Below are 27,091 nucleotides of genomic sequence, written 5' to 3'. Positions count from 1 at the left end.
GGAGTGTCTTCCTCACCTCTGTCACACTGTTGTGCCGTTAGGCTGCTGGGGAACCAGAGGGCTATATGATTCTGTGAAACACATGCAGAGTCTCAGGTTGGGTGAAGTGGCTCCCTTTAGCTCAAGGTGCTTTCCGAGTGGCAGCGTTGTCCAATAGCGTCGTCAGCTAAAGCTGACAGGTAACTTGTGACAGAACATCCCGGACACCCTAGCTGGGAGGCAGCTGGCTCTTGGCTGAGCACAATTAACTCTGGCCCACAAGGCAAAAGAATCTGATATAAGAAAATGCTTTTGGATCTCTTGAAGATAACTGCGTGACCTGGTTCTCCCTTCCCACGTCTAGGAAATCGAAGAAGACCTGGTGAAAAGGAAACACGAGGTCAAGAGGACCAACGACGGTGCTGTGGTGCAGGCCATTCTCTGGACTGAAAATGGTTGGGCTGCAGCCTCTGATTCCCGGAAGGGGGGCTTTCCAGCTGGATACTGAGATGGCCAGCTACATGTACATAGATAAGGAGATGACCATGGGACAATTGTGCACTGCTTCATTGACAAACACTATTGATGTAGAGATATGGGGGGAGGGGGATCCAGCTCTTGGCACCAGCTTGGCCTGGGCATTTCTTAAGGATTCACAGAATGCTGCCGTTCGTTCTTTCCTTGGCGGATCCCCTGCTGAATGCAGGAATTGCTATCAAGGCCTCCTGGAGAAAGCCAGACAACCCAAAGTGGCTTCTGTGGCTTGGTGTCTCTGGCAGCAGAAAAGGCATCCTGGTTGCCTTTTCCACTGGCCTCTCCCAGATGGGTCGGCAGGTGGTGCTCTACAGAAGCGGATGGCCTCCTCGTGGGCTGTCAGCAAACGCACGCGTGTTTTGTCCAGGTGCAAGGAAACCTGGCCACTTTTTGACCCAGGTTCAGAAGACAAGCAGAGGAATGTGAGAAGACTTGGGCCTTGGGAGCCAGACAGAGATCTCTCCCCCTTTTGCCAGCCATCCCCCCTTCGGCTGCCCCAGCTACTGTTCGGGCAGATCCACCCTCCCCCAAGCCAGAGTGGCCTGGAAGGCAGCTCCCACGGAGCAGGGGGGGGCGGGGGGCTGCACTCTAAAGAGCCAGGCTATTCCCAGTGCAAGGCATCACCCACTCCCAGGAGAAGCCGAAGGGTTGGTGGGATGCCAACCAAGATGGAGCCAGGGTCAAAAAGAAAATGACTTCAAAATAGCTAAATATAGCGAGGCTGTTTATAATATTTTCATTCCTTTCTCAAGTCTCATGCCCAGATATCACAACCAAATGATTACTTCCCGTCATTGAGAAAACTGTACTATTCATTCAGCCTAAAACTGCATGTCCTTTATTTGCAGTCCAGTCAGGCTTGTTCAGGTTCTAGTCAAGCTTCAACATCTTTTTGGCAAGTCTGTGGCCAACTCGGTATTTCCCCATCCTATGCTAGGTATTCGATGGATCATTTTCTAAGTTAGGAGCTTTGTTTCTTTCAAAAAGTTTTTGTGTGTCCTATCACTCTTCCTGCCACTGCTTCACCATTAATCGGATAAACTGGGAGGTCCAGTTGGGAAAATGTGACCTGTCACTTAACGATGCCTCTCTTCAGTGTGATGAATGAGACGATGTGTCAGTCTTGCCCCAGCTAGGTCTCACGGAAAGAAAGACTCTCGACTCCATTCGGTAGAAGTGACAGGTTCTTTTACTAAGTTCTTTTACTAAGGATGGCAGAGTTGACACTGTGATGTGTTTTTCATATCATGTAGCTCATATTTAATTCTCCTCCTCCTCCTCAAAAATGAGGTGAGGTTAATTCAGAATTTTCTTCAGAAGAAAGCTTGCTGAAGATAATCCAAATCCATGGAATTTGGCTTGGTCAATAAAACAAGGGAAGTTTCTTCAGTTACGTGGAAGAGACCAGAAATTGTGTGGCTCTGCAGGAGATGCACCATCCGTTTCTTTTGATTACAGGGTTTCTCATGGTCTCAACTTTATCCTTCGGCATCAGGATGGGCCGTTTTCTAGAATCGGGACTTTCTGGAAACCCAGCACCCATTTTAGAATCCAGAAAACCAATAAAGAAAATGAGCGCAGTCCAGGCGCCTCCCAGCACCTGAGTGGGTTGAGATGTATGTGGAACCAAGGCAACGAGCTGGAGCCCCAGAGAGTTAGTTGCCCATTGCTCCCCCCGCCCCCGCTTGGTGTCCCACTGAGACGCACCAGATCGCTTGCCCAAAGGGGCCGAAGGAAAAATTGCCCATGTTGCACTGCTGGCCCTGAGGCTCCTTTGGAAAGGGAGGGTGGCTGGGATGGGCTTGTCAGGGCGCTGCGACCAAAGAAAGTGGGGAGAAAAATGAAAACCCTCCGGAAACAAATCTCTACCTAAAACAACACGTGTTGGGAGGCTTTGAAAAGAAAAAGCAAAGCCATGAGATTTGAAAAGAAACAGACCCACAAACCATTTTGTGAAAATATAAAATTTAAACTTTCTACAGAAACAAATGCGCGCGTGAAGAAATAAAATTTTGAAAAAGCTCATCATCCAGCATGATCCCATTCCTAGTGGAATTCCCCCATTCCTTGCCTCCCCTCCCCCCACCCCCCATGGTAACCATCAGCAGGTGGTGGTGGGGGAACACACAACAGTCGGTAACTTTCTCTTTCAGCCAGAAGAAGAAGAAGGAAAGCTCCTGCTGGTGGCTTTGGCTCTGAGGCGTCCCGGGTGGGTCGGAGGGCAAAGCTCAGGGCATCCAGCCGCCCCAGCTTGAAACGAAAGGGAACAGCATGAAAGGTTAATGGCTCCTGGGTTCCGCAGGGCTTTCCAGCTTGGCAGCAGGCCCTCACCCTCCCTTAGGCTCATTGGCTTGCCAGGCTCAAAGGCTTCTTCCAGAGCCCTGAGCTTGAAGGGTTTCCATCACACCGGCTGCAGCGTCTCTGCTCTCTCCGGGTAACTCGCTCTGCGGTGTAGAAGGGGATTTCCAGGAGAACCCTGGCTCCCTACCAAATGCCAAAGGCTGCGTTTTTCCTCGGCTTCCATCCGCCACGGACACTCTGAGGGCATTATCTCAGCGCAGAGGAGAGGCTACTCCAGCAAGGCTCAGCCCAACACACCTTTTCCTCCGGTTCGGGACTCACGAGAGACAGAGGTGTGTGGCTCAAGTCCTCATTTTCCACAGGACGAAGGTCTCGTGTGTGTGTGTGTGTGTGTGTGGACATAAAGTCAGGGTGGGATTATTCAGCTGGTCCGGAACGGCAATTAGTTCGCCCTGCCCACCCGCTCCTGCCCTAGTCTATCCTTTATTTCCTGGTTTTGAAAGGCCAGCTGATCGGCAGGGCAGGGCAGATGGCCGTGCCTCAGCTGTTTCACTCACCGGGGCTTTTAGTTTTAGCTGAAAATGGCTGTTGGAATCCCACCAGTGCAGTTGCAGTTGCAGCAAGAAGTTACGCCTGACGGAGGAGCAATGGAGAGAGAACTCAGTTTGGGCTCTGTGTGTGTGTGTGTGTGTGTGTGTGGTTTGCCTAGGAATGCGTCCAAAGTTCCTTGCAGCAGCCTCTGCAGAGGCCGATGGCTGAAGCGCCAGAGAAGAAGACCAGGTTGCCGCAGAGTTTCGCAGAGCTTCTCCCGGCTTCTAGTAGCCCGAGGCTTCTCCTCGCTTCCTCAAATCAGAATAAGGGAAGATACAGGAGCCCTCCTGGGAGATGCCCTGCACCACATTCATGACATACGGTGGGGTGTTCACTGAGTGCCCCATGGTGATCAAAGCCGCCGTGAGGTTCTGCAGAGGAAAATAAAAGTGCTGGTAAACCCCACATGCCCCCTCCAAAGGCCTCCCACACAGTTCGGTGGGCCATCCTGTTAGGAAGGGGGCCTGGGAAGAGGCAGCCCGGATGGCTTCTCCATTCCTCTACTCGTTGTAAGAATACCTTATGCCACCAGACTCGAAATTCTAGACCTAGAAAACCTAGAACTACGACGTCTTTGGTCTGATCTAAGTATAGTATATAAAATCATACATTGCAATGTCCTACCTGTAAATGAATACTTCAGCTTCAACCATAACAACACAAGAGCAAACAATAGATACAAACTCAAGGTTAACGGCACCAAACTTGATTGCAGGAAATACGACTTCAGCAACAGAGGGGTCAATGTCTGGAATACTCTACCTGGCTCTGTGATTTCTTCCCCAAACCCCAAAAACTTTAACCTTAGACTGTCTACTATTGACCTCACCCCTTTCCTAAGAGGTCTGTAGAGGGCATGCATAAGAGCACCAACGTGCCTACCGTCCCTGTCCTATTGTTTCTTTTATTTTTCTTATATGTATCCATGTCTTCATAACTATGTTTTTACTTATACCTATTATCATGTAAGCAATTGACAAAAATAAATAAATAAAATAAACAAAATAAAAATAAAGGCCCTGCAGGAGAAGGCTGGGTCCCAGGCAGATGCAGAACGGGCTGCTCTAATCCACGCTCCACGGGCCTCCTCCTCTCTCCTTCCCACAGGGCAGGACCAGAGCGAGGGACTAAAACTAGCAGGCTCAGGTCAGGCGTAGGAGGAGCTTCCTGACGGCACAAGCTGTAAGCCAGAGGAACAGGCTGCCCACCACAAAGGGGTGAATTCAGGGGTCTTCAGCGACTGGGTGACTGTCAAACCCACCGTGGTGAATCCCGGAATCAGGACTTGGACAGTCTCAAAGCAGGGTGTCCAACCTTGGCAACTTTAAGACTTGTGGACTTCAACTCCCAGAATTCCTCAGCCAGCAAAGCTGGCTGAGGAACTCTGGGAGTTGAAGTCCACAAGTCTTAAAAGTTGACAAGGTTGAGACCCTGGTCTAAAAGTCTGAGTTTGGGAAGATCAGCTGGGCAGGAAGAGGCTGTGCAGAGTTGTCCAAAGTGCCTCAACATTTGTGAGGATATTGGGGACTTTTCCATCCAAGGACTACAGAAGGGATCTATTCTGAAAACCTCTTCGTTCAAGTATCCAGCTGGAGCCCCTCTTCTCTCTGCCCCAGTTGTCTCCCCCCATTTTCCCCCCACCTTCCCTAAAGCAAGTGACCGACCTTCCGTTTCTCTTTTTAACCCAGGAGAGGACAAAGAGGGATGCCAGCTGAGGGACGGGGGGAGGCAGAAGAGAAGGTTCTATTTCTTTGGTTTATTGGAAACTGGCAAAGTAGGTAAATTCCATGAGCGTCTCCCCTCCCTCCTCAAAAAAAATGCCTCCCACAATGAGATGGAGGGGGCGAAGAATGCCATATAAGGCCTTCATGGAATAAGAATCTGACCAAGGCCGGCAAGTAATGGAGGCGGTTCTCCTCTCCAAAGAGGACTGTTTTCACCCAGCCTTGTGGGACACAAGAACCCCACCACCAGCTTAAGGGAGGGAGGGGGAAGACGGAGAGAGAGAGAAGAACCAGGCCAGCGTCTCACCTGCGGAAATTGCTTCTCCACTTGAATGGAGCCATCTCCAGAAGCGGCGAGGATGGGCGCTCCAATGGCTTGATCCAGATCGTATCCAAACCATAATTTATTGACGAGGGCCTGCAAACACAGAGTCCTTTGATAAACCCACGAAAGAGACGTCTGGCCAGAGCATCCTCATGGAAGCTGAGGAACAGTCGTGGGGAGCAATTCAGGGGAGGCAATTAATTTACATTATATCAAGATAAGTCTTATTGGCCCCAAGCTCTCTCTTTGCTTGACATGTCATGTCTATCCAGCCACGGAAGGTCAAATGCTTCTCGCCCCTTTCTCCCCCAGCAGTTTGCATTTCCCTGCGACTGAAAGGGATTTGATGGCGTAGAAACTTGACTGCAACTTGACTCTTCGTGCGAAAGGGTTTCCCCTGGCCGCAGGAGATGAAGAGCCTCTTCCAGGAAAATCAGAGGAATGGAAGAAGAGGCTGCAGAACAAGACTTTGAGCTGGACCCTGCAGGGTTAATGGAAGTCCTGGGCCATCCTCAAGGGCGGGTCTTGTACAAGGGCTTTCATGGCTTACCTGGGCTACAGCAGCGATAATGAGGCGCCCACCTGAGCCCCCTATTATCAGCTTGGACTTCCCATCTTTGGAAAGAAGAATGGACGGTGCCATGGAGGAGGGAGGCATCTCTCCTGGGGGGGGGGGGAACAACAGGAGAAAGTGTTAGCTGAGAGAAGAGAAGCTTTATAGCGCCAGGTTGAACTTGGTTGTTTTCTTGCAAACATTTTATTACCAAACTGAGAGTCACATCGCCATCAGGTAATGAAATGTCTGCAATAAATCAAACAAGCTCAGAGACCGCCAAGGACTCCAAAGTAATAGCTGCCTACAGGATCCATCTCTTAGGAAACCCCCAAAAACCCATGCGTTAGGGAGCACCATGCTCAGCCATTCCAGCTCCTGAGGAAGACCCAGTGAGCTCAGGGTGACTCTTTGTGGGTGGGGGGTGGGGGGTGGGGAGTGGTCCTTACCTGGAGAAATGCTTTCGCTAGAGTGCTTCATGCAAAAATCAGCCAGCTCATTGTTTAAGATGATTCCAGTTTGCTGCGAATAGACCATTGAGCCAAACCTAAGCGCAGAGAACAGGGTCAGGAACATTGCATTGACCAAGAGGCTGCTGTGAATACGGCTAAGTGGCCTCAGGCAGCCTCTCTGAATGGGGCTCCAGGGGCCCCTGCTAGTATCTTATCTACCTCCTGGGAGAGAGATGCACAGGCCCTGCCAGGATCATAAGCCCCAGAGGCCTCCTCTGGACATCTGATGGGGATGCTGCTTTGGCTAGCCTATAAAAGAGGCCCTAGACCTCATGACGAGGAAAGCAGCCGCAGGAGACTAGTAGGGAGACGTCCTCCCGGCCCCTCTCTGCTGAACGGAACAGGGGAAGACAACCTTTTCCGATAGATTTCTCCTGCCCCAAACTATTTCCGTTAAAACTATTTAAGAGCCATGGTGGCACAGTGGTTAGAATGCAGTCTGGCAGGCTCATTCTGCCGACTGCCAGCAGTTTGATCCTGATCAGCTCAAGGTTGACTTCCATCCTTCCGAGGTCAGTAAAATGAGGACCCAGATGGTTGGGGGCAAGAGGCCGACTATCAGCTTGGGAAGCCATATTAGTAGTACCGGAAGCTTCCATGCTGCCACATTCCTGTGCCTGGGAAAGTAGGAGGGGGGGGCATTTTTAGAGGGTTGGTAGTTAGACGTAACAGCATTCTTCTTTTCGGTCAAGGTCATGTTATTCCTGCACCTGGAGGAGGGATGTCTCAACCGTTGCGACGGTTGGCGATTGGTCCATGTGATGGACCGATGGGTGCAGGGGTTGGGTTTTGACTTTTGAATTACTAAGGGGAAAACCCAGAACTCTCAAGATTCAGGTTTTCCCGGATGTGCCAGTATATCTACTCTAATAAAAGGAAACTTTGAGAAAAGGCCTGTCTGGGAGTTGGAGTTGGGTTTTTCTGGAACCCTGACACCGACGCTATAAAGCGCCTAGAGAGGGCTGTAAAGGACTGTGACGGGTAGGTCAGCCTAAGGACCACGGCTGGTGCTATTCATTCTGTCTTGGAAACTCCATATCACGTGTCCTGAGAGAACCCAGCCTCAGCCACAGCCCCCGACCCTCAGACTGGGTATTCTTGGCACCACGTCTGCTAGGAAGGCAGGCCCTCCTTAGAGGGGCCAGCTCAGAAGCTCTTGGGGTGGGTGGGCTCTGGAGGGACACTGACTCAGTCCAGGGAAGGGGGCAAGCAACCTCCCCAACGTTTTACGAGCTTTGCTTGTGGGACCTTCAGTTAACCAAGGAGAAGCAGGATTGTGCCTGCAACCGATGTGAGAAGCACAAGCCCAGTTGGGTCAGCTTCACACAGGGAATTGTGGGTGGACGCTGCATCTGGGTAGTGGCTTTCATGGAGTGACCATGGATGCTTCTGCAGAGACCCTAGCTGGGAGGAGGTGGGGGGCGGGTAGCAACAAAACCGAGGGTGAGACCTCCTGGACACGGAGGGCCAAATGGTCAAGGCTGCCTTCAGCATCACAGGTCCACAGCTGCCCCCACTTACGGGTGGTTGATGGTGCTGGTGGCTGACACAGCACTCCCGTCTTCTGCCAAAACAGCCACATGGGAGGTGCCGAAAGGGGCCGTTTTCAGCTGGACTGGGTCATAGTGGCTGGTTGGGTGGTCTCCCCGGCCGTCGATCAACTGCCTGATGTGGTCAGCAAAGGCATCCGACATCATCTCCTGGAGAACTTCCTGAAAGGGTGGGCGGTCCAGTCAGGAAGGAGACCTGCCATGGGTGGCCCTGAGACTACCTTCCAAAAGGCCCGCGAGGCAGGAGGGCCGTGAACAGAACACGGATGGGAAGCCAAAGGTGCTGGACTCAAGAGTTTTCTTTCCCAGCCACGGAGCACCCAGGCCACCGCAGAGAAAGACGCAGCACCTTTTATGGTGCTGTGTGCCCAGGGGAAGGAGGAGTGGGGCCACGCGGGAAAAGGAAGACTCCCTTTCCTGCATCAGTGCGCACACTGTGTGCCAATGCCTCAGGCCACAGCCACTGCAAATTAAATCGCTGGCCTCTTATCCTGCCAGCATCTTCATCCGATATGAAATCAAGAAAAACTTTCCTATTTTCCTTATTCTGATTGTACCTTTGAACTTTTTATCTTTATTTGACTTCTCTGAGCTGTTGCAAAAATCAGGTTTTTTGCATATTGATTAGAAATGCAAGACTCTCTTTTCACATCACATGCAAACAGTGGTGAGGACCGAAAATCAGCCTTTAAGTGCTGGTTTTCATGATGCTGTCTAACTGTTGGCACGTCTTTTTCTGTGCTGCGAACAGCATCGGAGAGTTTTCTGGGTCATTTGCTCCCTTCAGAATAATTGGGGGAGCGAAGTTGCAGAAGAATACCCAGCTCATTTTTATAACGCTGAGGGGACAATTAAGACCTACCTTGCAAAGAAGGGTTTGAAATACAGGCTATAACGGTAAATATGTGAAGAATAAAATGGATATTAACTTCCACTCATCTGGAAGTTTAAAAAACCAATAAGAACGTTGTCATCTAAGATTTAAGGTCCTAGGACCAAAGTACCAGGTTTTGACACGCATCTACTAGGCATAGGCAAGTGGGCAGGATGATCAGTCCAAGCACTGAAGTGCTGACCCCAATGTAATTCCAAAATCTGAAGGCAGTCACAGGAAAGGCCCACCTCTTTTATTTCAGAAAATTTCGGGTCATCTAATTTTGCTCTTTGGCCATTGGCAAACTTCAAGGTCTCTGCGATGTAGTGATAGGCCCTTGCTCTTCTGTTTGGTTCTTCCAGATCCACTTTGGTGAAATTGAACCCTGAAAGACAAGGAGAGTTGGGGAGGTCCCCACTCATCAACAGGCTTTTAAAAATCTTTACAGGTTGTCCTCGACTTACAAGCTGGTGGCGGCGCAGTGCTCAGAATGCCGTTTTGCAGGCTAATTTTGCATTCCACTGCCAGGATCCTGACTGGCTCAAGGTGGACTCTGCCTTTCCTCCTTCTGAGGTGGGTCAAATGAGGGTCCTGATTGCTGGGGGCAAAAGGCTGACTCTGTAAACTGCTTAGAGAGGGCTGGAAAGCACTGTGAAGCGGTGTATAAGTCTAAGGGCTGTGGCTATTGATACGACCAGAATTGGGACCAGAACTTCTATCAGATAACAGATAATCAGAGTTGGAAGGGACCTTGTAGGTCATCTAGTCCAACCCCCCAAGCGGGAGACCCTACACCATTTATGACAGTCCAATCTCTTCTTGAAAGTCTCAAGTGATGGCGCTCCCACAAATCACTAACTGATATGGTCATTAAGTGAGTTGTGACTGATTTTATGATCTTTTTGCTATGGTCGCTAAGTGAATGACATATTTGATAAGTGAATCTTGCTTCCACCATTGACTTTTCTTGTTGAATAGCTCCTGGGAAGGTCGTAAGTGGTAACCTGGGACATTGCAACTATTGTAATTATATGCCGGTTGCCACAGAGCCAAATTCTGATCATGTGACCATGGGGCAATGGTCGTGAGCACATGTACCAGTGATAAGTCGCATTTTACAGCACTGTCATAACTTCAAACAATCATTAAACAAATGGTTCTAAGTTGAGCACTGCCTGTACTTTTGCTATGCTCAGATAAATAACAAAATTCCGTAGACAGAACAATGTTTTTTCCACATGTCAGCTCTTGGCATCCTTACTCCAAACACCATGGATGCAACAGGGAGAACATATGCATTCTTAAGACACAACAATTGAGCCCGTCACATTAATAGCCCCACTGATGAGAGGCCTGGATGAGGTAATATGACAAGAATAAACCCAAAGAGTTAATATTCCAATCTCCAAAAGAAAGATAATCGCAACCAATTATTAAATACCCCTTAGATCCTTGTGTGGTTTCTATCATATTCCCTGCAGTTCACAGCCAATTGATTTCACATCGTTAAACTGTGTTTCAGGCTTGTTGTTTGAGAAACCACGTAATAACTAATATAAATTCCATCAGCTCCACTTTCCTTGAAGAAAGGTTAATGGAGGCAAATTAAGTTGTCCAAAGCTATCAAAGTTGCCAAGGTTGGAGGCCCCTGCTCTAAAGAATGCAGGAATTGTCTGAATAAGCTAGGATCTGGAAAACAAATTCCAGCTGCCTGCGGGTTTTCTTCTCCATTAGCATAACTTCCCTAGGAAAGGAATCCCTTTCACAAGAAAAGGTTTCAACTAATGCCTTGAAACAGTGGGGGGCTGCCTGCTTTTTAACCGGTTCTCTGGCTGGGTAGGCGTGGCCGGTTGGTCATGTGACAGTGGGTGACATCACTCATCACACCCAGCCCCGCCTCCTGGCCATTCACCTAAAAGGAAGAGGGAGGATTCACCCAGTTGGGGCTAATCCCACCACTGGGTGCCCCCCCCTTTTTCCAGCCTGTTTTTGGACTGAGTTTGGGCTGAAAACAGCCCAAAAAACATCCTGAAAATAGCCAAAAAATAGTCTGAAAATGAACCCAGACAACTAGGGAGTTTGGGGGGTGTTTTCTGGGCCATTTTTCATGCCAAAAACAGCCCAGAAAATGGCCCCAAAAGGCCCCAAAACAGGCTGAAAAACAGGTGGTGGCGGGGCCAGCCAGTGGTGGAATTTGCCAGTTCACCAAACTGCACTTAATCTTAACTACCGGTTCGCTACAACCGGTGTGAACTGGCATCAGCCCACCTCTGCTTTTAAACAGGCAAGAATGAATTAAGCTCTGTAGAAATGAGCCTCCAGCAGTTAGACCTGATGAAATTAAGTATCGGGCTATCTAAGCTTCACTTTGCTGGCTGAGAAACTGACACACAATCCAGAGACAGGCAGCAGGAAAGTCCTGATAAAGAGATAGGATTAGGAAGGTTTCACAAGGACCCATTGTGAGTAATCTTGTACTAAATATGACCGTACTAAATTGTACTCATCTTGGAGCAGAAATGACAAATGCAATCAACCAAATGTGAGCACAGGCCTTGTGAAAAAAAAAAAGTCTCATAGATTGACAGGTTATATAAATAATAAGCTTTTTGTATAAATATCTGAGCCAGCTTTTCGTCAGGGCAATTCATTTGGGCCTCTGTCCCAAGAGTCAGTTTTTCTATTTCTGCAGAAACGAACAGCTGGAAAATGCCGTTCCTCGTTCCAGCATGCCGTTGGCCAAAAAAAAAAAAAAGGAAATGTTTACATTGAATAAAACATTGAGTTAGGTCAAGCTTATCTTTTATCTCTACCAAAGTTTTAAAGACAGCTGCCTCTGAACCAAATGGTTACAAAATAATGTTATTAAAGTCTCACTTCACTCAAAACAAATATTTAGATCTTGTTTTTAAGTTGAATTATTATCCCACAAAGTTTTAATGGGGAAGGTCCCCAGGCATCTGCCTGCAAGAAGCCTGGACTCTTGCAAATCCCCTTCGCAGGAGGGATTCCGATTTCTGCCAGTATTGCCAGATAATAGTTCTCAAGATTAGCCTAAAGACCTAAAGGCTGAATTTCCCTGTTCAACTGACCAACCTCGGATGAAGCCCAGCTGAAGAACAGGCAGGGGTGGTATTCTACCGGTTCGGCCCGGTTCTGCCAAGCCGGTAGCGCTGATGAGCAGCAGAGACTGAACCGGTTCTCTTCGCTGCTCTGCTGTTGGGCCCACCCGCCCGCCTGGCTGGCTCCCCTACTCACCTTCACGTCCTGCTTTTGAAGCGCAGCTGCTTTGCACGGCACAGTAATTGCTGCGCAGCCGCTGCTGAAGCATCAGGGAGAGTGCAGGCTTGCAGGAGGCGAGTTGGAATGCCTCTGCGCCTGCGCAAAGTGCACGTTGGACGCGTGCACATGCGAAATGTGTGCATGCGCACAAAGCGCGCCCACCAAGCCACACCCACTGAACCGGTGGCAAAAATATTAGAATCCCACCCCTGAGGACAGGAGATGGGTAAATTCCCTTTCTTAAAAAGGTAAAATCTTGTGAGATGTTCCTACCAAGGAAATGAATCTGATTTCTTGGAAATTAGTTTAAAATAATGTCACACTCTTTACAGGAAGGCCTTGCATGAAATCAATTAACTCTGGAATTAAATCCCTCCTGGTTACATTTATCTTCCCTTCCCTGTCCTGTTTGAGAAGAATTCCTGGAAATTCTTAGCCCAGACAAACAAACTCAAGTTAAAATCATGTAGGCCAGCTGTTATCATTTCAGAATTTCTGTTGATACAGGTCAAAGATTTAAAGCCAAATTATTAAAAAAAACAAACCCAGCCATCCTTGTATGACACTAACTCATTACTTAAGGATTTAATAAATCATATCAAACCACAATATGAAAATTTTGGGGATGTTTGAGTCAAAACCCATTTTAAAATATCAAGGCACTCTATCCAAGCATGCCAAGAAATTATAACATATGCTTTCTAATTTGACGAAACAAGAACACCATTAAAATACAGTATCAGAAACAATAATGGATCAATAATCCATTATTGCATAATAATATACTGCAATGTAATCAACCAACCAAAGCAGCTGCTGAAATAGTTTTCATATTTATCAACCAAATAGCTCTGTAATAATTATAGTGGAACTGGTGCTCAGCTCAAGAATAACTTGCCCAGTTAAAACTAAAGTAATGTGGGAAAGCTTCGATAAAAGCTTATTCTATCTAAGAAAAACAGAAAGCAGAAAAAGGTCAATTATACACTTTATATTAATATTCTGGAAGCCATCAGGGCAAAGAGTATTTTTCAACATCACAGAATAGTTGTAATGACAGTCACTGGAGAGGAAGAGCACGTAGCCAGATTCTGTAAACAGAGCAAAACCTCAATCCCACTATTCCAGGGGTGTCAAACTCAAGGCCCACGGGGGTGCTTAAATCTGGCCCACGGGGCTGGCCTGCAAATATCAAAGGGCCTGCCCGTGATCCCTCTCCTGAAGCCTCTCTGTGCCCCGTTTTCAGCCTCCCCAGCTTCCAGCAGCACTCTGCCAGCCAAAAATAGACTGTGTGGTGGCCCAGGGAGGCCCATTTTTGGCCTCTCTGGAGTACAGTCGGACTCTGCCGGCCAAATATGGGCCATGCAGAGGCCTCACGGGCCCTCTGCACAGCCTGTTCTTGGCCAGGAGAGTGCTGCAGGAGGCGTCCGTCCCGTTTCCCCCTCCCCATCGGCCCACGGAGGACAACTCCTATGCTGATGCAGCCCTTGAAGAAATCCAATTTGACACCCCTACCCTCTTCCCTCTTCTCTTGCTGAAGCCTCATTTGGATCTTGAATAGAGGCTGCAATGTCACATTAATTTGAATCCGGCAGGCAGCATCATACTGGGCTTCCTCCAGAACCATCTGCTTTATGCCACGAGTAGCCATTCTACTTTGGGAAAAAAGCTTCTGTGAGATTCTTCGGTCTTGAGTAAATGCCCCATGCTTGCACGGCAATTTCCCTGAGTTCCTATTAATGCTAGTAACGACCCAGATGCGGATCCCATCCTGCTCAGCTCTGGGCGGGTAGAATTCTGGGTTCCTTGGTGAGGAAGCCAAGCCTTGACCAAGGTCCCAAAAGGACAGGGTTTCTCCACCCTGGCATCTTTAAGGGGTGTGGACTTCAACTCCCAGAATTCCCTGGCCGGGGAGTTGGGTCCACATGTCTTAAAGATGGAGAAACCCTGTTCTAGGTGCGGAAGGGCAGCCCTCTCTGGGAAGGTCCAAACCCTCTTGCAGGTGCTTGACTTGGGCAATGGACCATGTTATTTTACTGCTAGCCCCCTCCCCCCTCCAAACAGCTAAGGACTGGTCATTGATGGTGAATTTAGAATAGAATAAAATAACAGAGGTGGAAGCGACCTTGTAGGTCATCTAATCCTGCCCCCACAGCCAAGCAGGAGACCATTCCTGACCGATGGCACTCCAGTCTCTTCTTAAAAGCTTCCAGTGATGAAGCTTCCACAAGTTCTGAGGGCAACTTCTGTTCCATGGGTTGATTGCTCTCATTCTCAGAAAAATTCTCCTTATTTCTTGGTTGGATCTAGGTTAAAAACAAGTTGACCCCCTCCTCTCTGTGTCAGCCCCTCAAATATGTCTCCCCTGGTCCTTCTCTTCCCGAGACTAGCCAGGCCCAGTTCCTGAAACCGTTCTTTGTATGTTTTAGCCTCCAGTCCCCTCATCATCCTGGTTGCTCTTCTCTGCACTCTTTCTAGAGTCTCAACCTCTTTTTTTACAGTGGGTGACCAAAACTGGATGCAGGACTCTAGGTGTGGCCTTACCAAGGCTTTCCAAGCTAGCTCTCCAGGAAGAGCCTTTCCTAATCTGGAATCACCTCACCCTCCAGAAGCCGGCTGTGGTTCTTCCCCAAGAATCTTCCCCAAGGTTAACCAAGAGGCCCCCGGGGTTCAAGAGCCACCCTTTCCTCATGTACCTTTTAGGACATTGAGAACGAAGAAGAGGACTGATCCGGCTGCTGGCCTTGGGGCTGAGAATATGGTGTACTTGTCCAGCGACATATTCACAGGTTTCATCAGTTCAATGTGATAATTCTTGAGGTCCTCCAAGGTCAAGGTGCCACCTAAACAATGGAAAGAAAAAAGAGTGAATCTTTTAATCCTCCTAGGAGGTGATACTTTCCAGACAGAAAGCGCATGGTGGTCTCCCTCTCAGACCAGGAGCAGACTTCAGCCTAAGAGTTGCCATAGTGACCAACAGATGGCCCTTAGCATTTTTAGTATTTATTTGATTTGTCAATCGCTTACAAGATACAGGTATAAGAATAAATATAGTTTTGAATACATGAGATAGATACTTATAAGAAAAATAAAAAAAACCCAATAGGACAGGGACGGTAGGCACGATTGGTGCACTTATGCACGCCCCCTACCAAACGGTCAGCAGCTCACGCTTCTCTGCCCCTATTTCGGGATAGAAGAACTTGGATTACGCATCCGTAATTGAAGTGGACTCCTGGGCAACTGCATGCGAGAGCCATTTTGGAAAAGTGAGGCTGTTGGGAAGACCAGTGGCTAGCTTAGCCATTATAGGGCCCTTCCCCACTTGAACCAAAGTATGGGACAAACACAAATGTATCATGATTTTGTCTTTTTCTTACCGGCAGCCCCAAGTCTCAGTCAACTTTACACCATCCTTCGCTGTGCCGGTGAGAAAGTACTGCCTTCTCCCTTCCCCCAACCTCCATTTTGCAATGGCTATGACCTCATTGGCTTCCCTGACCACCTGAGCAGGGGGGGTGCAGAGATCCCCACAGGTTGGACTGAGCCTGGCTCCTCTGGGCTGTTCCAAGCCAGAATGGGACAACTCACTAGTGGACCATTCAACAAATACAAAAGTTGAATTAATTTCAACAGAACCATGGCCAATAATAATAAAGTCAATCCAGAAACACAAGAGTTACAAATATTTCAACAAAAATGTGGTCGCCAATAATAAAAACAACTGAATGAAATGGTTGAGACAGTGTTGAATTGTCCTGCAGTGAGTTGGCCATGATGGGTTGTCTTAGACCTGTTCCAGGCTGGGTCAGCATCTCTTCAGCTCTAGTTTGACTCTGCTTCGACATTGGGAATCCTGGGGTCTTTTCACAGAGACTTTCTCCTCTGTGGACCAGGTCTTGGAACAGTCGGAACAGCTGCTAACCAAGGCGGGTAGCCCAGGGGGTCCCAAAGGGAGGCGGGGGGTGGAGTGAAAAGAAGAACAAACCTCCTGATGCCTTTTGGCTGCTGTTGGTTGGTTTTGGACGTGGGCTTAGCCTGCTTTGGAGGTAGCACAAAACCCCCACACGAAATGAACTTGACTTTCTCTCTCTCTCTCTTCCCCACCTCCCCTTTAAAGGGGACATGAAGGGCACAACTGAGGTCAGACAGGTCGAGCTGCAGTCCCGTCTCACCACAGGCTCACCCTTTCTTGGCCAATGGTCTGGCACTGCCCCATTTCATGGGAACTGAGAGGCTGTGGTGGTTTGCCAGCAGCCGGTGTGGACATCAGAGGTATTGGACAGTGGGAAAGAACGGGGACCAGTCAGAGAATCTGGAGAGGACTCAGACGAAGGTCCTGCATCCAGTGCAGAGATGGGGCCAGGGCCATCCGGGAGTGGGGTGCTGACTCCAAAGCTTTCGGAGTCTGGCAGCTGCGAGGCAGAGGACCCAGGGGATCCTGTTCCCAGTGCGCGTGTGCGCAGGGCTGCTAGAAGGCGAGAGCAGCTGAAGCAGCAGGGGCAACTCGGGAGTAAGGCTGGGAGGTGATTGCCCCTCCCATAAGGGATAAAAGTCAGTCCTCGATGACGAAGAGCTTTGCAGGAAGCAAAGCAGTTCAGTAATCTCCAAGTCCTTCGTGAAGCTCTGTACTCTGGTCGTTTTTTTTTTTCCTAGGTTTTTGGGTTGCTTTATGTTAAGCCTTAATTGGACTTCTGTTTGTTCTACAGCACTGAGAAGCATGCTCTTCTCTGGAGGAAGTGTGCCTAATGAGTTTTGGCTGGGAATGCAAGTAACTCCCAGCGTCCCATTAAAATAGGTTTTACTTTTAAAAGCAGTTTGTGTCTTATTACGTTTGATGAAGCCTGGGTCAGAACAGCGGCTACATCTCTCAAATCTCAGGCGGCAGGGTACTGCAGGAGATGTCCGTCCCGTCTCCCCCACCTCCCATCGGCCCACAGAGGACAACTACAAGGCTGATCCAGTTGATCTCGAAGAAATCCAGTTTGACACCCCTGCACTATTCCTCTTGCGGAAGCCTCCAGGCAGCCCTGATTTGCATCTTGAACAGGTGCTGCAATGTCACACTCATCTGAATCTGTTCAACAGATTCTGCAGATTATTCCCTGGGGGCCTGGCAGGGCCCTGAGGAGGAACCGGCTTGGGGGAGCCGTGCCACGCAGCCCTACCTTCCGCTCTGACGTCTTGCACTAACTTTTCCGCCGTCCTCCCAGAGTAGAATTCAGCGGCCCCGTTTTCTGCCACGGCTTTCAGGGTCTTCTCTAGGGCTGCCCAACGTAAAGCCTCTCCGCTGCTCAGGACAGCTCCTCGGTCGTTACAAAACAGCCGGCTGAAAGAGAGGCCAAGGAGAGGATGCCGGTCAGCGGTTACTGTTCTCCACGCCTCGCTTCGGAAGCCCCGATTCAGCCTGCGCACACAGCTGGCTCTGGTTGACTCCCAAGAACAGAGGTGAGTCTCTGCTCTGTGGGCAGGTGGGGCTTCCCTTTCAAATACAGGCAGTCCTCGACTTACAACAGTTCATTTAGTGGTCGTTCCAAGCTACAACAGCAGTGAGAAAAGGGACCTCCGAGCAGTTTTCACGCTTACAGCATCCTCAGGGTCACCTGATCAAAATGGAGGCACTTGGCAATGGGCTCCTACTTATGACGGTCGCAGGGTCCCTGGGACACATGGTGCCCCTTCCGGCAAGCCAAGTCAACGGGGAAGCCAGGTTCACTCAACAACCTTGTTACTAACTTCACAACTGCAATGATTCCCTTAACAATTGTGGCAAGACAGGTTGTAAAATGGGGCAAAAACTCACTGACCCGCTGTCTCGCTTAGTGGTGGAAATTTTGGGCTTAACTGCGGTCATAAGTCGAGGACTACCTGTACTTCATTTCTCCTGGGGATCATTCTGGCTGAGGGCGGATTCCCTTGAGGGGTGGCTCTTCTTCATTTGCGTGGGGTTAAAGGTCGTGCAGACGGGAGTGGCCGAAACTCCCCATGGCCAAAGGGTGGGAGGGCAGCTTCCCCCCACTGACCCTTCCCTGAAAGTGGGGCTGGGGTGGCCGCTCGCCCCCACTCCCACCCCCTCACACGCCAAGTAGAAGCACACACGCACACACACGCACCACTGAAAGGGAAGGGAAGGGCTAAATCTCTTCGCCCCCACCCACCCCCTACAACTAGGCAAGGAGAGGTGCTGCTAGGCCAGACCGACAGGCAAACGGTGATAGCTGGGGGACAGCAGGGGGGAGAGAGAGAGATAAGAAAGACGAGGCAAACTATTCCCCTTTCTTGGCTTCTCCTTATCCTTCCTGGGGAGGCCGAGGTCCCTTTTCAAAGGGGAGGGAGAGGACATCCCAGTCAAAACAATGGAGGTCTGGGAGCCACTAGAGGTGATCAGAATGAGCACAACCTGGAAACAAAGTGATGCTACCTCAATGTCAGCAGAGATTTGTGAACGGCAAGCTTTATCCAGTTGCCTTCCTGTGTAACTTTATGGACCGTGTGTTTGCAGGATCTGGCTGCCCCATTTCCCCCCCTCCCCCCAACTATTTAGGTCAGGTGGCTTTTTCAAAAGGCAACTGGACTTTCCTTTTTTTTTTCCTTTGAAGACGTTTCACTTCTCATCCAAGAAGCTCCTCCGGTTTGATTAGGATACTATGGATATCTGAGTGTAATAATCAAGTCAACAGTTGACCACGTTTAACTATGTTGCTAATTAAAATGTAGGATACACTGCCAACCGCTGAGGGGGGTCCTGGCTTATCTTTGGGAGGCAGGGGAGGGGCTACATGCGGTGGGTTTGTGGGTCTTAATGCTGTGTTTTAAAGCCACCCCAGAGTCACTTGTGTGAGGTGGACAGCTATATAAATCAAAGGGGAATAACAGGAATGTCATCACAATATACCTTATTTGGGCAAAGCGGTTGGCAGTGTATCCCACATTTTAATTAGCAACATAGTTAAATGTGGTCAACTGTTGACTTGATTATTACACTCAGATATCCATAGTATCCTAATCAAACTGGAGGGTTGTACTAAGGGGTAACATAGAGCTGAAGAAGCTTCTTGGATGAGAAGTGAAACGTCTTCAAAGGAAAAAAAATGGAAAGTCCAATTGCCTTTTGAAAAAGCGCCTAAGGGGTACCGCAAGATTTAAAATACGAAAGGGGAGGGGACGGGTATCAAATTTGCAGATCATACAGTATTAGGTGAGATTGAGAGTGCTTAGAAGACAGGAACAGCATTTAAAAACGGTCAAGGATTAAAGAAGTTGGCTGAAAATAAGAGACTCAGCTCTTCACTCAGAAAACAGAAATCAATGCACGCGTATAAGATGGATTGGTAAGGAGAGGTATGAAAAGGACTTGAAACTGAGGCTCATTGAAAGCCGAATATGAAGATTCATACTACAGAACTTTATAGATATTCATATTTCAAAGAACCTTCTCCCAAGTAACAAGCATTTTGCACCATTATTTTGTGGTGAAGAACAGTGGCAAAAGGATTGTAGGAAACGTCCTTAGCCTGGCTATGTTCAAAATTGCTGTAAAGCAGGGGTCCCCAACCACCGGTACCGGTCCGCGGAACAACTCCTACCGGGCCGCGGCTTGCTGGGCGCCGCCATCTTTTTTTCATGAAAAAGTGCTTCCGGTGAGCTTTTCCGGGTAGAAAGCTCACCGGAAGCACGTTTTCATCAAAAAGATGGCGGTGCCAGCGCTCGATGAGCTTTTCGGGTAGAAAGCCATTTCTACCCGTAAAAGCTCACGGAAGCGCTAGCGCCGCCATCTTTTTCATGAAAAGTGCTTCCGGTGAGCTTTTCCGGGTAGAAAGCTCACCGGAAGCACGTTTTCATCAAAAAAAGATGGCGGTGCCCAGCTGATGCCGGTACTGGGCCGCGGCGTCAAAAAGGTTGGGGATCACTGCTGTAAAGGATCCAAGCAGGATACTGGCCTCTTATTGGCCAATCCCTTGTTTAAAAGTTTGATCTCACCATGAGGATGAATTAGTCAAATGCGACGCTAAGATTTTCAGGAACTGGCTCAAAACGTCGGATACCCTGATCCCAAGGCCAAGCATCTCGATGGTGGGTTCAAAAAGATCCTTCCACGACAATCTACCATAGCGCCGGTGAGCTTCTTCATAGCCACGAAGTTCTCCAGGAACAGCAATCCATTGAGACCCTACCGAAGAAAGGCAGAATTATGGATAAGGCAGACTCTTCTCCAATGATCGCCCTAATTTCGCTATTAGATTGCTTGGGTTCGTTCCCTTGTGACTTGTAAAAACGTATCAAAATTATTAGTAGAAAAATCCGAGTGTTTCTCAAGTTTAACAATCCTGATAAGATGTGTGGATTCTTGTTATCCAGAATTCCCCAACAAGCCAGTCAGTAAGGTTGAGGGACACCCGTCTACTCAATCACTCATCCTAGCAAAACCCTTTCAGATGCAAGTATGGCTGATGTTTTTAAGGGCCATAAGTCAGAAGAGAATGGCTGATGATATGAATACTGTATGTTTGTATCTGCTTAAGGAATCCTCTTTGGGATCGAAGAGGCTAAGTTCCCCCACTTTTTAAGTCTTTGAGCTATTTAAAAAGAGACTGGACAGTCACTTGTCTGAAATGGTATAGGGCCTCCTGTTTGATCATGGGGTTGGACTAAAAGACCTCCAAGGTTCCCTTCTGCTCTATTCTGATGGATTGACACCTGAAATTCTATCAGTATTATGGCATCTAAGTGGCACAATGCAACACTATAAGCCATGCATTGTTTGAATTAAAAATGGCTGAATAAGCCACAGTGGTCCAATTCACACAAAAGCTAAGCCATTAATCATGGGTTGCAAAACTCAACTGGATTCACACACTGGACTAAAGGCACTTATAATGGCTTGGGGAGGGGAGTGAGGCCAATCAATGTGCTGATGCCATCTTACACAAGCTGCCTCTATGGTGAAACCATCTCTGGGAGGCTCTTTTCCCAAGGTAGCTTCATGCTTCTTCCAATGGAAATGAGATAATCTCTAGGTGTACATAACGTCTACCAGGCTGATTCTCCCAAAGAGATCCAAGAACAGGGTCTTTGAACAGCTCCCTGGCACGCATTTTCTCCCCAGCCCCACTGATACAAACCATTGTACTATTGAATCATAAAGTTACCTGGAAGCAACTTGTTTCTACACTGTTTCAGCAAACCTTCAGTGATGTTTCGGGGAGCCCTTTCACGAGCATTGAGCACCTCAATTTTTCCTGCAATCCAAAGAAGAACACATTGAAAAATTCCCCACAGCTTCCATGGAGGTGATGAATAACACCTAGCATTGTCCTGACAAAGTTTACCTAGGTTCAAATCTCAAATCTCTTATTTCATTCACAAACCCCATGTTCAATCCACCTAGTTTGTTGGTAGCTTAAAAGGGAAAGGTTCCCCGTGCACATACGTGCTAGTCATATTCCCAGCTCTAGGGGGCGCTGCTCATCTCCGTTCCAAAGCTGAAGAGCCAGCGCTGTCCGAAGACGTCTGCGTGGTCATATGGCCGGCATGACTAAACACCGAAGGTGCACGGAACACTGAAGACGCACGGAACGCTGTGACCTTCCCACCCAAGTGGTCCCTATTTTTCTACTTGCATTTTTTACATGCTTTCGAACTACTAGGTTGGCAGGAGCTGGGACAAGGAACGGGAGCTCACTCTGTTACGTGGCGCTAGGGATTCAAACCGCCGAACTGCCGACCTTTCTGATCGACAAGCACAGCGTCTTAGCCACTGAGCCACCGCGTTCCTTGGTAGCTTACACTTCCTTAATTTTCTTAGGGTCTTGAAAACCATGATTCAAAGTAGTCAAAAGTTTAGAACGCAGAACAGAATCATAAGGCTGGAAGGGACCGGCCATCCTTTTTTGAGGAGCGGTACATGCTGCTACATTAATGGTTCCACCTGAGGCCACTTCTCCTCAAGGTTGGGTGAACCTACCTGTCGGTGCATCATAGATGGTGAAAATAACGCCTCCACCCAGGCCCATGCTCTGTGGATTCAGGACTGACGTGCAGACCAAGGCTGCAATAGCAGCGTCTACGGCTGAGCCGCCACGTTTTAAGATGTCCCTGTGGAGCATAAAGAGGAGAGAGCATGAAACATCAAAAGCTGGCAGCGGAAGAGCTTCTCCCGAGAAATCGGGCACAATGGGCTTCTTACAGAGGCAGATGGACAGCAGCAGCAGCAGCAAGATACCTGGCTGCCTGAAAGGCACAACGATGCCCTTCACCAGGCAGAGGCCAGTGACCAATGGCTGCCGATTGAACTGTGGTGGAGAGCAGGACTTCACCTGGAAACAGCAGACCATCTCTAGGACGACCTCACAAAGTACGTGCAGTTCTCTCTCCCAACTCCTGTGTTCTTGTCTTCGGATTAAGCAAAGAGAGGAGCTCAGAGGACAATTGCAACACAATTCATCAGAAGGAAGGAGGGACAGGGAGAGAATGTCTAGACTGCCATGGATCTTGAGGAATTGCATGCTCAGCTATTGTGGGAAAAGAGAGAGCTCACAGTTGCTGTTACAAGAAATGTGTCATGAGAGTTGTTGATAATTGCTGACTGTGAGTGAGTGATTGAATGCCTGCTTGTTCTTGAGTAAGAACACCTGCAGCCTAGGAATATAAGGTAACCAGCTTTTGGAGAGGGAATTCACTGGGCAAACATACGGTACAGAGGCAGCTAATACAACATTTCTTTCTTTGTTTATTTGTTTGTATTTCACCTTTATTATTTTTTAAAATGACTAAAGGTGGCAAACATACCTAATTCACCTCCCTCCTTCTATTTTCTCCACAGCAACAACCTTGTAAGGTGCACTGGCCCAAAGTTGGAACAAACTTTGTGAAGACAGTGAGTTCAATGATTGTAATAAATTTTCCCTGTGTGTCTTTCCACTAGTGCTGCCTAAAAAACAGAAGAGGAACAGACATAATTCAGAAGTCCTGAACTGCAAAGTCTACGGCCTGTTTGTTCTCCTTTCTGAAAACAATTCGACTTATATAGAATTCTTTATTTGACCAAGTGCGATTGGACACACACGGAATTTGTCTTGGTGCAAATATTTGCAGCAAGTACAAATTAGTGTTAGCTAGAGGGGGAAAAAGTCCAAAGATTGGAACACCGAATGGCTTCATTTCAGCTCAGAAGGAAAATGAAAGATTCACTGGACCAAAAAGGCCCAAAGCTGAGAAAAGCAACTCTCCACAGGAGAGGAGGAAGTTTAGTGAAATGAGAATGACAACTGGAAGCCAAAGGCGTAGAGGCCTTTTGCACCTCTAGAAATCAGAAGTAACTTTTAGGGACCAAAGAGGAAGAAAAGGATATCCTGCATACCTGCAGGCGGGTCCTGAAGGCGGAAGAAATACAAGACAGAAATCACATTCAATCAAATTTGATCCTTTTAAGTTAACGAAATGGCCTGAAAATAAGAGAACGTTTGAATGAGTTATTTGTTAAACAAAACCAAGCATACAGGTCCTGCCCTCTGGAAATGAGGATTACAGTATCAATGATAGAGACCTTCAAATTTCTAGGTTCTGTCATATCACAAGACCTAAAATGGACACCTAACATCAAAAATGTCATCAAAAAAGCACAACAAAGAATGTTCTTTCTGCACCAACTCAGGAAGCTCAAACTGCCCAAGGAGCTGCTGATCCAGTTCTACAGAGGAATGACTGAGTCTGTCATCTGCACCTCTATAACTGTCTGGTTTGGCTCTGCAACCTGACAAGACAGGCACAGACTCCAGAGAGTAATTAGGATTGCAGAAAAAACAATGGCTAACAACCTGTCTTCAATCAAGGACCTGTATACTGCACAAGTCAAAAAGAGGGCTCTGAAAATATCTACAGACCCCTCATGTTCCGGACATAAACTGTTTTAACTCCAACCCTCAAAACAACGCTATAGAGCACTGCACACCAGAACAACTAAACACAAGGACAGTTTTTCACTCTGCTAAACAAATAATTCCCTCAACACTATGCAACTATTTACAAAGTCTACACAACTATTACTATTAATCTTCTCATCACTCCTTATTACCCATCCCCTCCCACTTGTGACTGTATGACTGTAACTTTGTGGCTTGTATCCTTACAATTTATACTGTTTCCTAGTATGATTTGATTGCTTATTGTACCCCATGACTATCATTAAATGTTGTACTTTATGATTCTTGACTCTTGACGAATGTATCTTTCCTTTTATGTACACTGAGAGCATTTGCACCAAAGACAAATTCTTTGTGTGTCCAATCACACATGGCCAATAAATAATTCTATTCTATTCTATTCTATTCTATAATGCTATGGGAAATTGGGGAGAATGGACACTAATAGGAACCAGAGATGCCAAACAGAGCCATCTGGCAAGCTTTGAGGGTGCCAGTCCTAGGAAAAGAATTTAAATTGGCACCTGAGGCACTGAGTTCCAAAAACACCAGAGGGAGGGAGGGAGGGAGGGAGGGAGGGAGGGAGGGAGAGAGAGAGAGAGAGAGAGAGAGAGAGAGAGAGAATATATCATCTGCACACCCTCAAATCCTGCGAATGGAAAGGCCCTTCTATGAGGAGCAGCAGACAAGGTCTTCTAAAAGGTCTTTAGAGCTGCTACAGAAGATGCTGCCCAGGTCTTCAGAGTAGTTTGTCACAACTGAGGTCTCAATTGAGTTTTGCTAAATCTCAGCCGTGGCTTTTTCTGGACCAAGATGAACAGAGGCCAGGTAGCCATAATATCAACAATATTGGTAAATATCTGCTTCTATGGATGGACTAAGTGTGAAAGATGTTAATGAAGGAATGACAGATGTGAAAATAATTCTACAGAAATAGTAGCATCATAAACAATGTAGATTACAAGACAGAGAAGGCATTTAAAGTGGAACAAGTGCCTGGCCAAGGGAATGACCCAGATGGGGTTTGGATATACAAAAGAAGCCAACTGACTGAAGTTTTCAAACTTAAAGGGGAAATACAAATGACAAACCACAAGAATGACTTGGATAATATCTTTTCATTAGATTTGTAAAAAAGGATTTCTGAAGCCTTGAAGAATGGGATAGGATTTATGTGATGGGATAAAGAATTGAAGAGAGATCAAATCTCCTGACAATATTTGAGCTAATTAAAAATTAAGATTTTCAGAGATGAAATGAAGAAATTATAAATTTGGTTTATTTGATCAAGGTTAAAATAACTTTATGGGATGAAGAGTTACCAAACTTGTTTACACTTATGATGGAGATTGGAAATCACTTCTTTATATATTTCTCTTTTGCTTTATTTCAATGTTTTTCTTTTGTTTGCACTTTTTATTCTCTTTTTGAGTTTAATCTGTATTAGTTTTTTTTTACTGCAATTCATGTCTTTAATAACTATTATATTAAAGCAGGTGTAATTTATAACTTTGCTTGAATATCTTAAAGCAAGCAACGTTATAACCAGAAACCAACATGGATTTATCAAAAACATCATACCAAACAAATCTTATTCCATTCTTTGACAAAGTGACTAACTTAGTAGACCAGAGAAATGCTGTGAACATAGTATACTTAGACTTCAGTAAGGCATTTATCAAAGTAGACCAAACCTACTTCTTCATAAGCTAGAAAACTGTGGGATAGACAGCATCACCACTGGATGAATTTATAACTGGCTGACAAACTGAACTCAACAAGTAGTTCTAATGAAACTACATCTACATGGAGGAAAGTAAGAATTGAGTATCGCAAGGTTCTGTTTTAGACTCAATACATTTCAATATCTTCATAAATGACTTAGATAATTGCCTGCATTTTAAGGCTATGTTGAGACAAAAACCGAGGAAAGAAGTTGCCAGGAGTTAAGTGGGATGAATGAGCGCAGCTAAGTTTTAAAAGTTAAGAACTGATTGACGAGATGACAGCAAATAACCTCGCTGTACAGTGCGCAACATGCTCTGGGAAACGTTTCAACAAGTAGTTGAGATTTATCTACAAGTTTTATATGGTTGCTATTTCAAGCTCTGAAGCCTCCGCATGTCCAATGAAAACCGACGATGAAACGGGACCGGCCCCAGGAGCTGCCTCACAACGGGGCCGGCGGGAGCGCTGGAGGCCCCCGGGGGCTTTCCCTGGATCAAAAGCGAGCAGCTCTGAAGCGGCGTCGAGCTCCCCGGGCGCCTCTCTGCCTGCCCGGGAACGGAGTTTAGGCGAGGCGGGGGAAACGGCCGGCCGGGCGGCCGATGGAGCAGCCCGCCTCCTTCCCTGCTCAGTTCTCGGCTCGAGCAGCGCCGAAAAGAGCCCGTCGATTGGCCCGCCCCGTCCGCAGCAGCGCCCCCATCGCCCCCAAGCCGTCGCTCGCGGTCCCCGACGGCGCATCCCGCCCGTCTCTGTTTTGGCTGCCTCTCCGCCTACCTGCCGACCTCCGAGCACCTGCGGGTGTCCGCGGCCACAGCCGCGTGCCAATAGCGGGGAGGGTCGCACCTGGGCCGGCCGAGGTAGAGCAGCAGCAGCAGCCCCGCGCCCACCGCCAGGACGGCCGTCAGCAGCAGCAGCCCCGCGCAGGAGGCCGCCCGCCTCGACAGCCCCATCCCGCCGCCCTGGCCCCGCGCGCTCTGCTCTCGTCCCCCGACGACGGGCCCTGGGAAGCAGCTCCCGGACCGGGCTGCCCTTCGGGGGCTGGGCGGGGAGGAGGGCCGGGCAGGCCCGCGCAGCCGCCCCGCCCCCTCGAACCGCGCCCCGGCCCTTCCCCTGCCGGCGGCCGTTGGGCGAGCGGGCGCAGGGCTGCAGCCCTCCGAGTTGCTTCCAAGGCCGGACTTCGAGGGCTCCGCGCACGCTTGGCGGGCCGCCTCCCTTCCCGG

General features: G+C 48.1%; 2 protein-coding genes across 10 annotated transcripts in view; one reads left to right on the top strand and one right to left on the bottom strand.

Annotated features, from left to right (window-relative positions):
* GGT1 (gamma-glutamyltransferase 1) overlaps positions 1 to 2,538 on the top strand; it is a 31,156-nt gene extending 28,618 nt beyond the window's left edge. For 6 of the 7 annotated variants that reach the window (XM_087943014.1, XM_087943012.1, XM_087943011.1 and 3 more), the window contains one exon: positions 344 to 2,538. In XM_087943014.1, coding sequence (XP_087799140.1) covers positions 344 to 487 — 144 coding nt within the window. In that variant the 3' untranslated portion in view covers positions 488 to 2,538. The remainder of the gene's footprint in view (positions 1 to 343) is intronic. The other variant, XR_015745285.1, reaches the window with a different exon arrangement.
* On the bottom strand, positions 2,462 to 27,091 carry GGT5 (gamma-glutamyltransferase 5). 3 transcript variants are annotated; one of them, XM_026682932.2, is made up of 12 exons: positions 26,646 to 27,091; positions 22,190 to 22,320; positions 21,375 to 21,464; positions 20,206 to 20,395; positions 17,394 to 17,554; positions 14,922 to 15,068; positions 9,192 to 9,328; positions 8,041 to 8,231; positions 6,457 to 6,554; positions 6,005 to 6,117; positions 5,437 to 5,547; positions 2,462 to 3,776 (listed from the first exon to the last, which is right to left on the bottom strand). In XM_026682932.2, the coding sequence occupies exons 1-12, from the start codon at positions 26,819 to 26,821 to the stop codon at positions 3,630 to 3,632; spliced, it is 1,692 nt and encodes a 563-aa protein (XP_026538717.2). In that variant the 5' UTR covers positions 26,822 to 27,091; the 3' UTR covers positions 2,462 to 3,629. The 3 variants fall into 3 exon arrangements, with proteins under 3 accessions (XP_026538717.2, XP_087799144.1, XP_087799145.1); XM_087943018.1 differs by having other exon boundaries at positions 26,715 to 27,054; XM_087943019.1 differs by lacking the exon at positions 26,646 to 27,091 and adding an exon at positions 22,542 to 23,254.

Source organism: Notechis scutatus, chromosome 13 (genome assembly GCF_049901735.1).
Source record: "Notechis scutatus isolate UNSWTSFEM ecotype Mainland chromosome 13, rNotScu1.2, whole genome shotgun sequence".
In the NCBI taxonomy this organism is placed as follows: domain Eukaryota; kingdom Metazoa; phylum Chordata; class Lepidosauria; order Squamata; family Elapidae; genus Notechis; species Notechis scutatus.
Note: the sequence above shows the minus strand (reverse complement) of the source record. Positions and strands in the feature narration are given on the sequence as shown.

Excerpts from the sequence above, each read along its gene's own strand:
- GGT5 (XM_026682932.2), bottom strand. The coding sequence starts at position 26,821 with ATGGGGCTGTCGAGGCGGGCGGCCTCCTGCGCGGGGCTGCTGCTGCTG. Across the intron at positions 20,396-21,374 it reads TAGAAACAAGTTGCTTCCAG|GGTCTCAATGGATTGCTGTT; the intron begins GTAACTTTATGA and ends TTTCTTCGGTAG. Across the intron at positions 17,555-20,205 it reads TTGACTAATTCATCCTCATG|CCGGCTGTTTTGTAACGACC; the intron begins GTGAGATCAAAC and ends CCTCTCTTTCAG.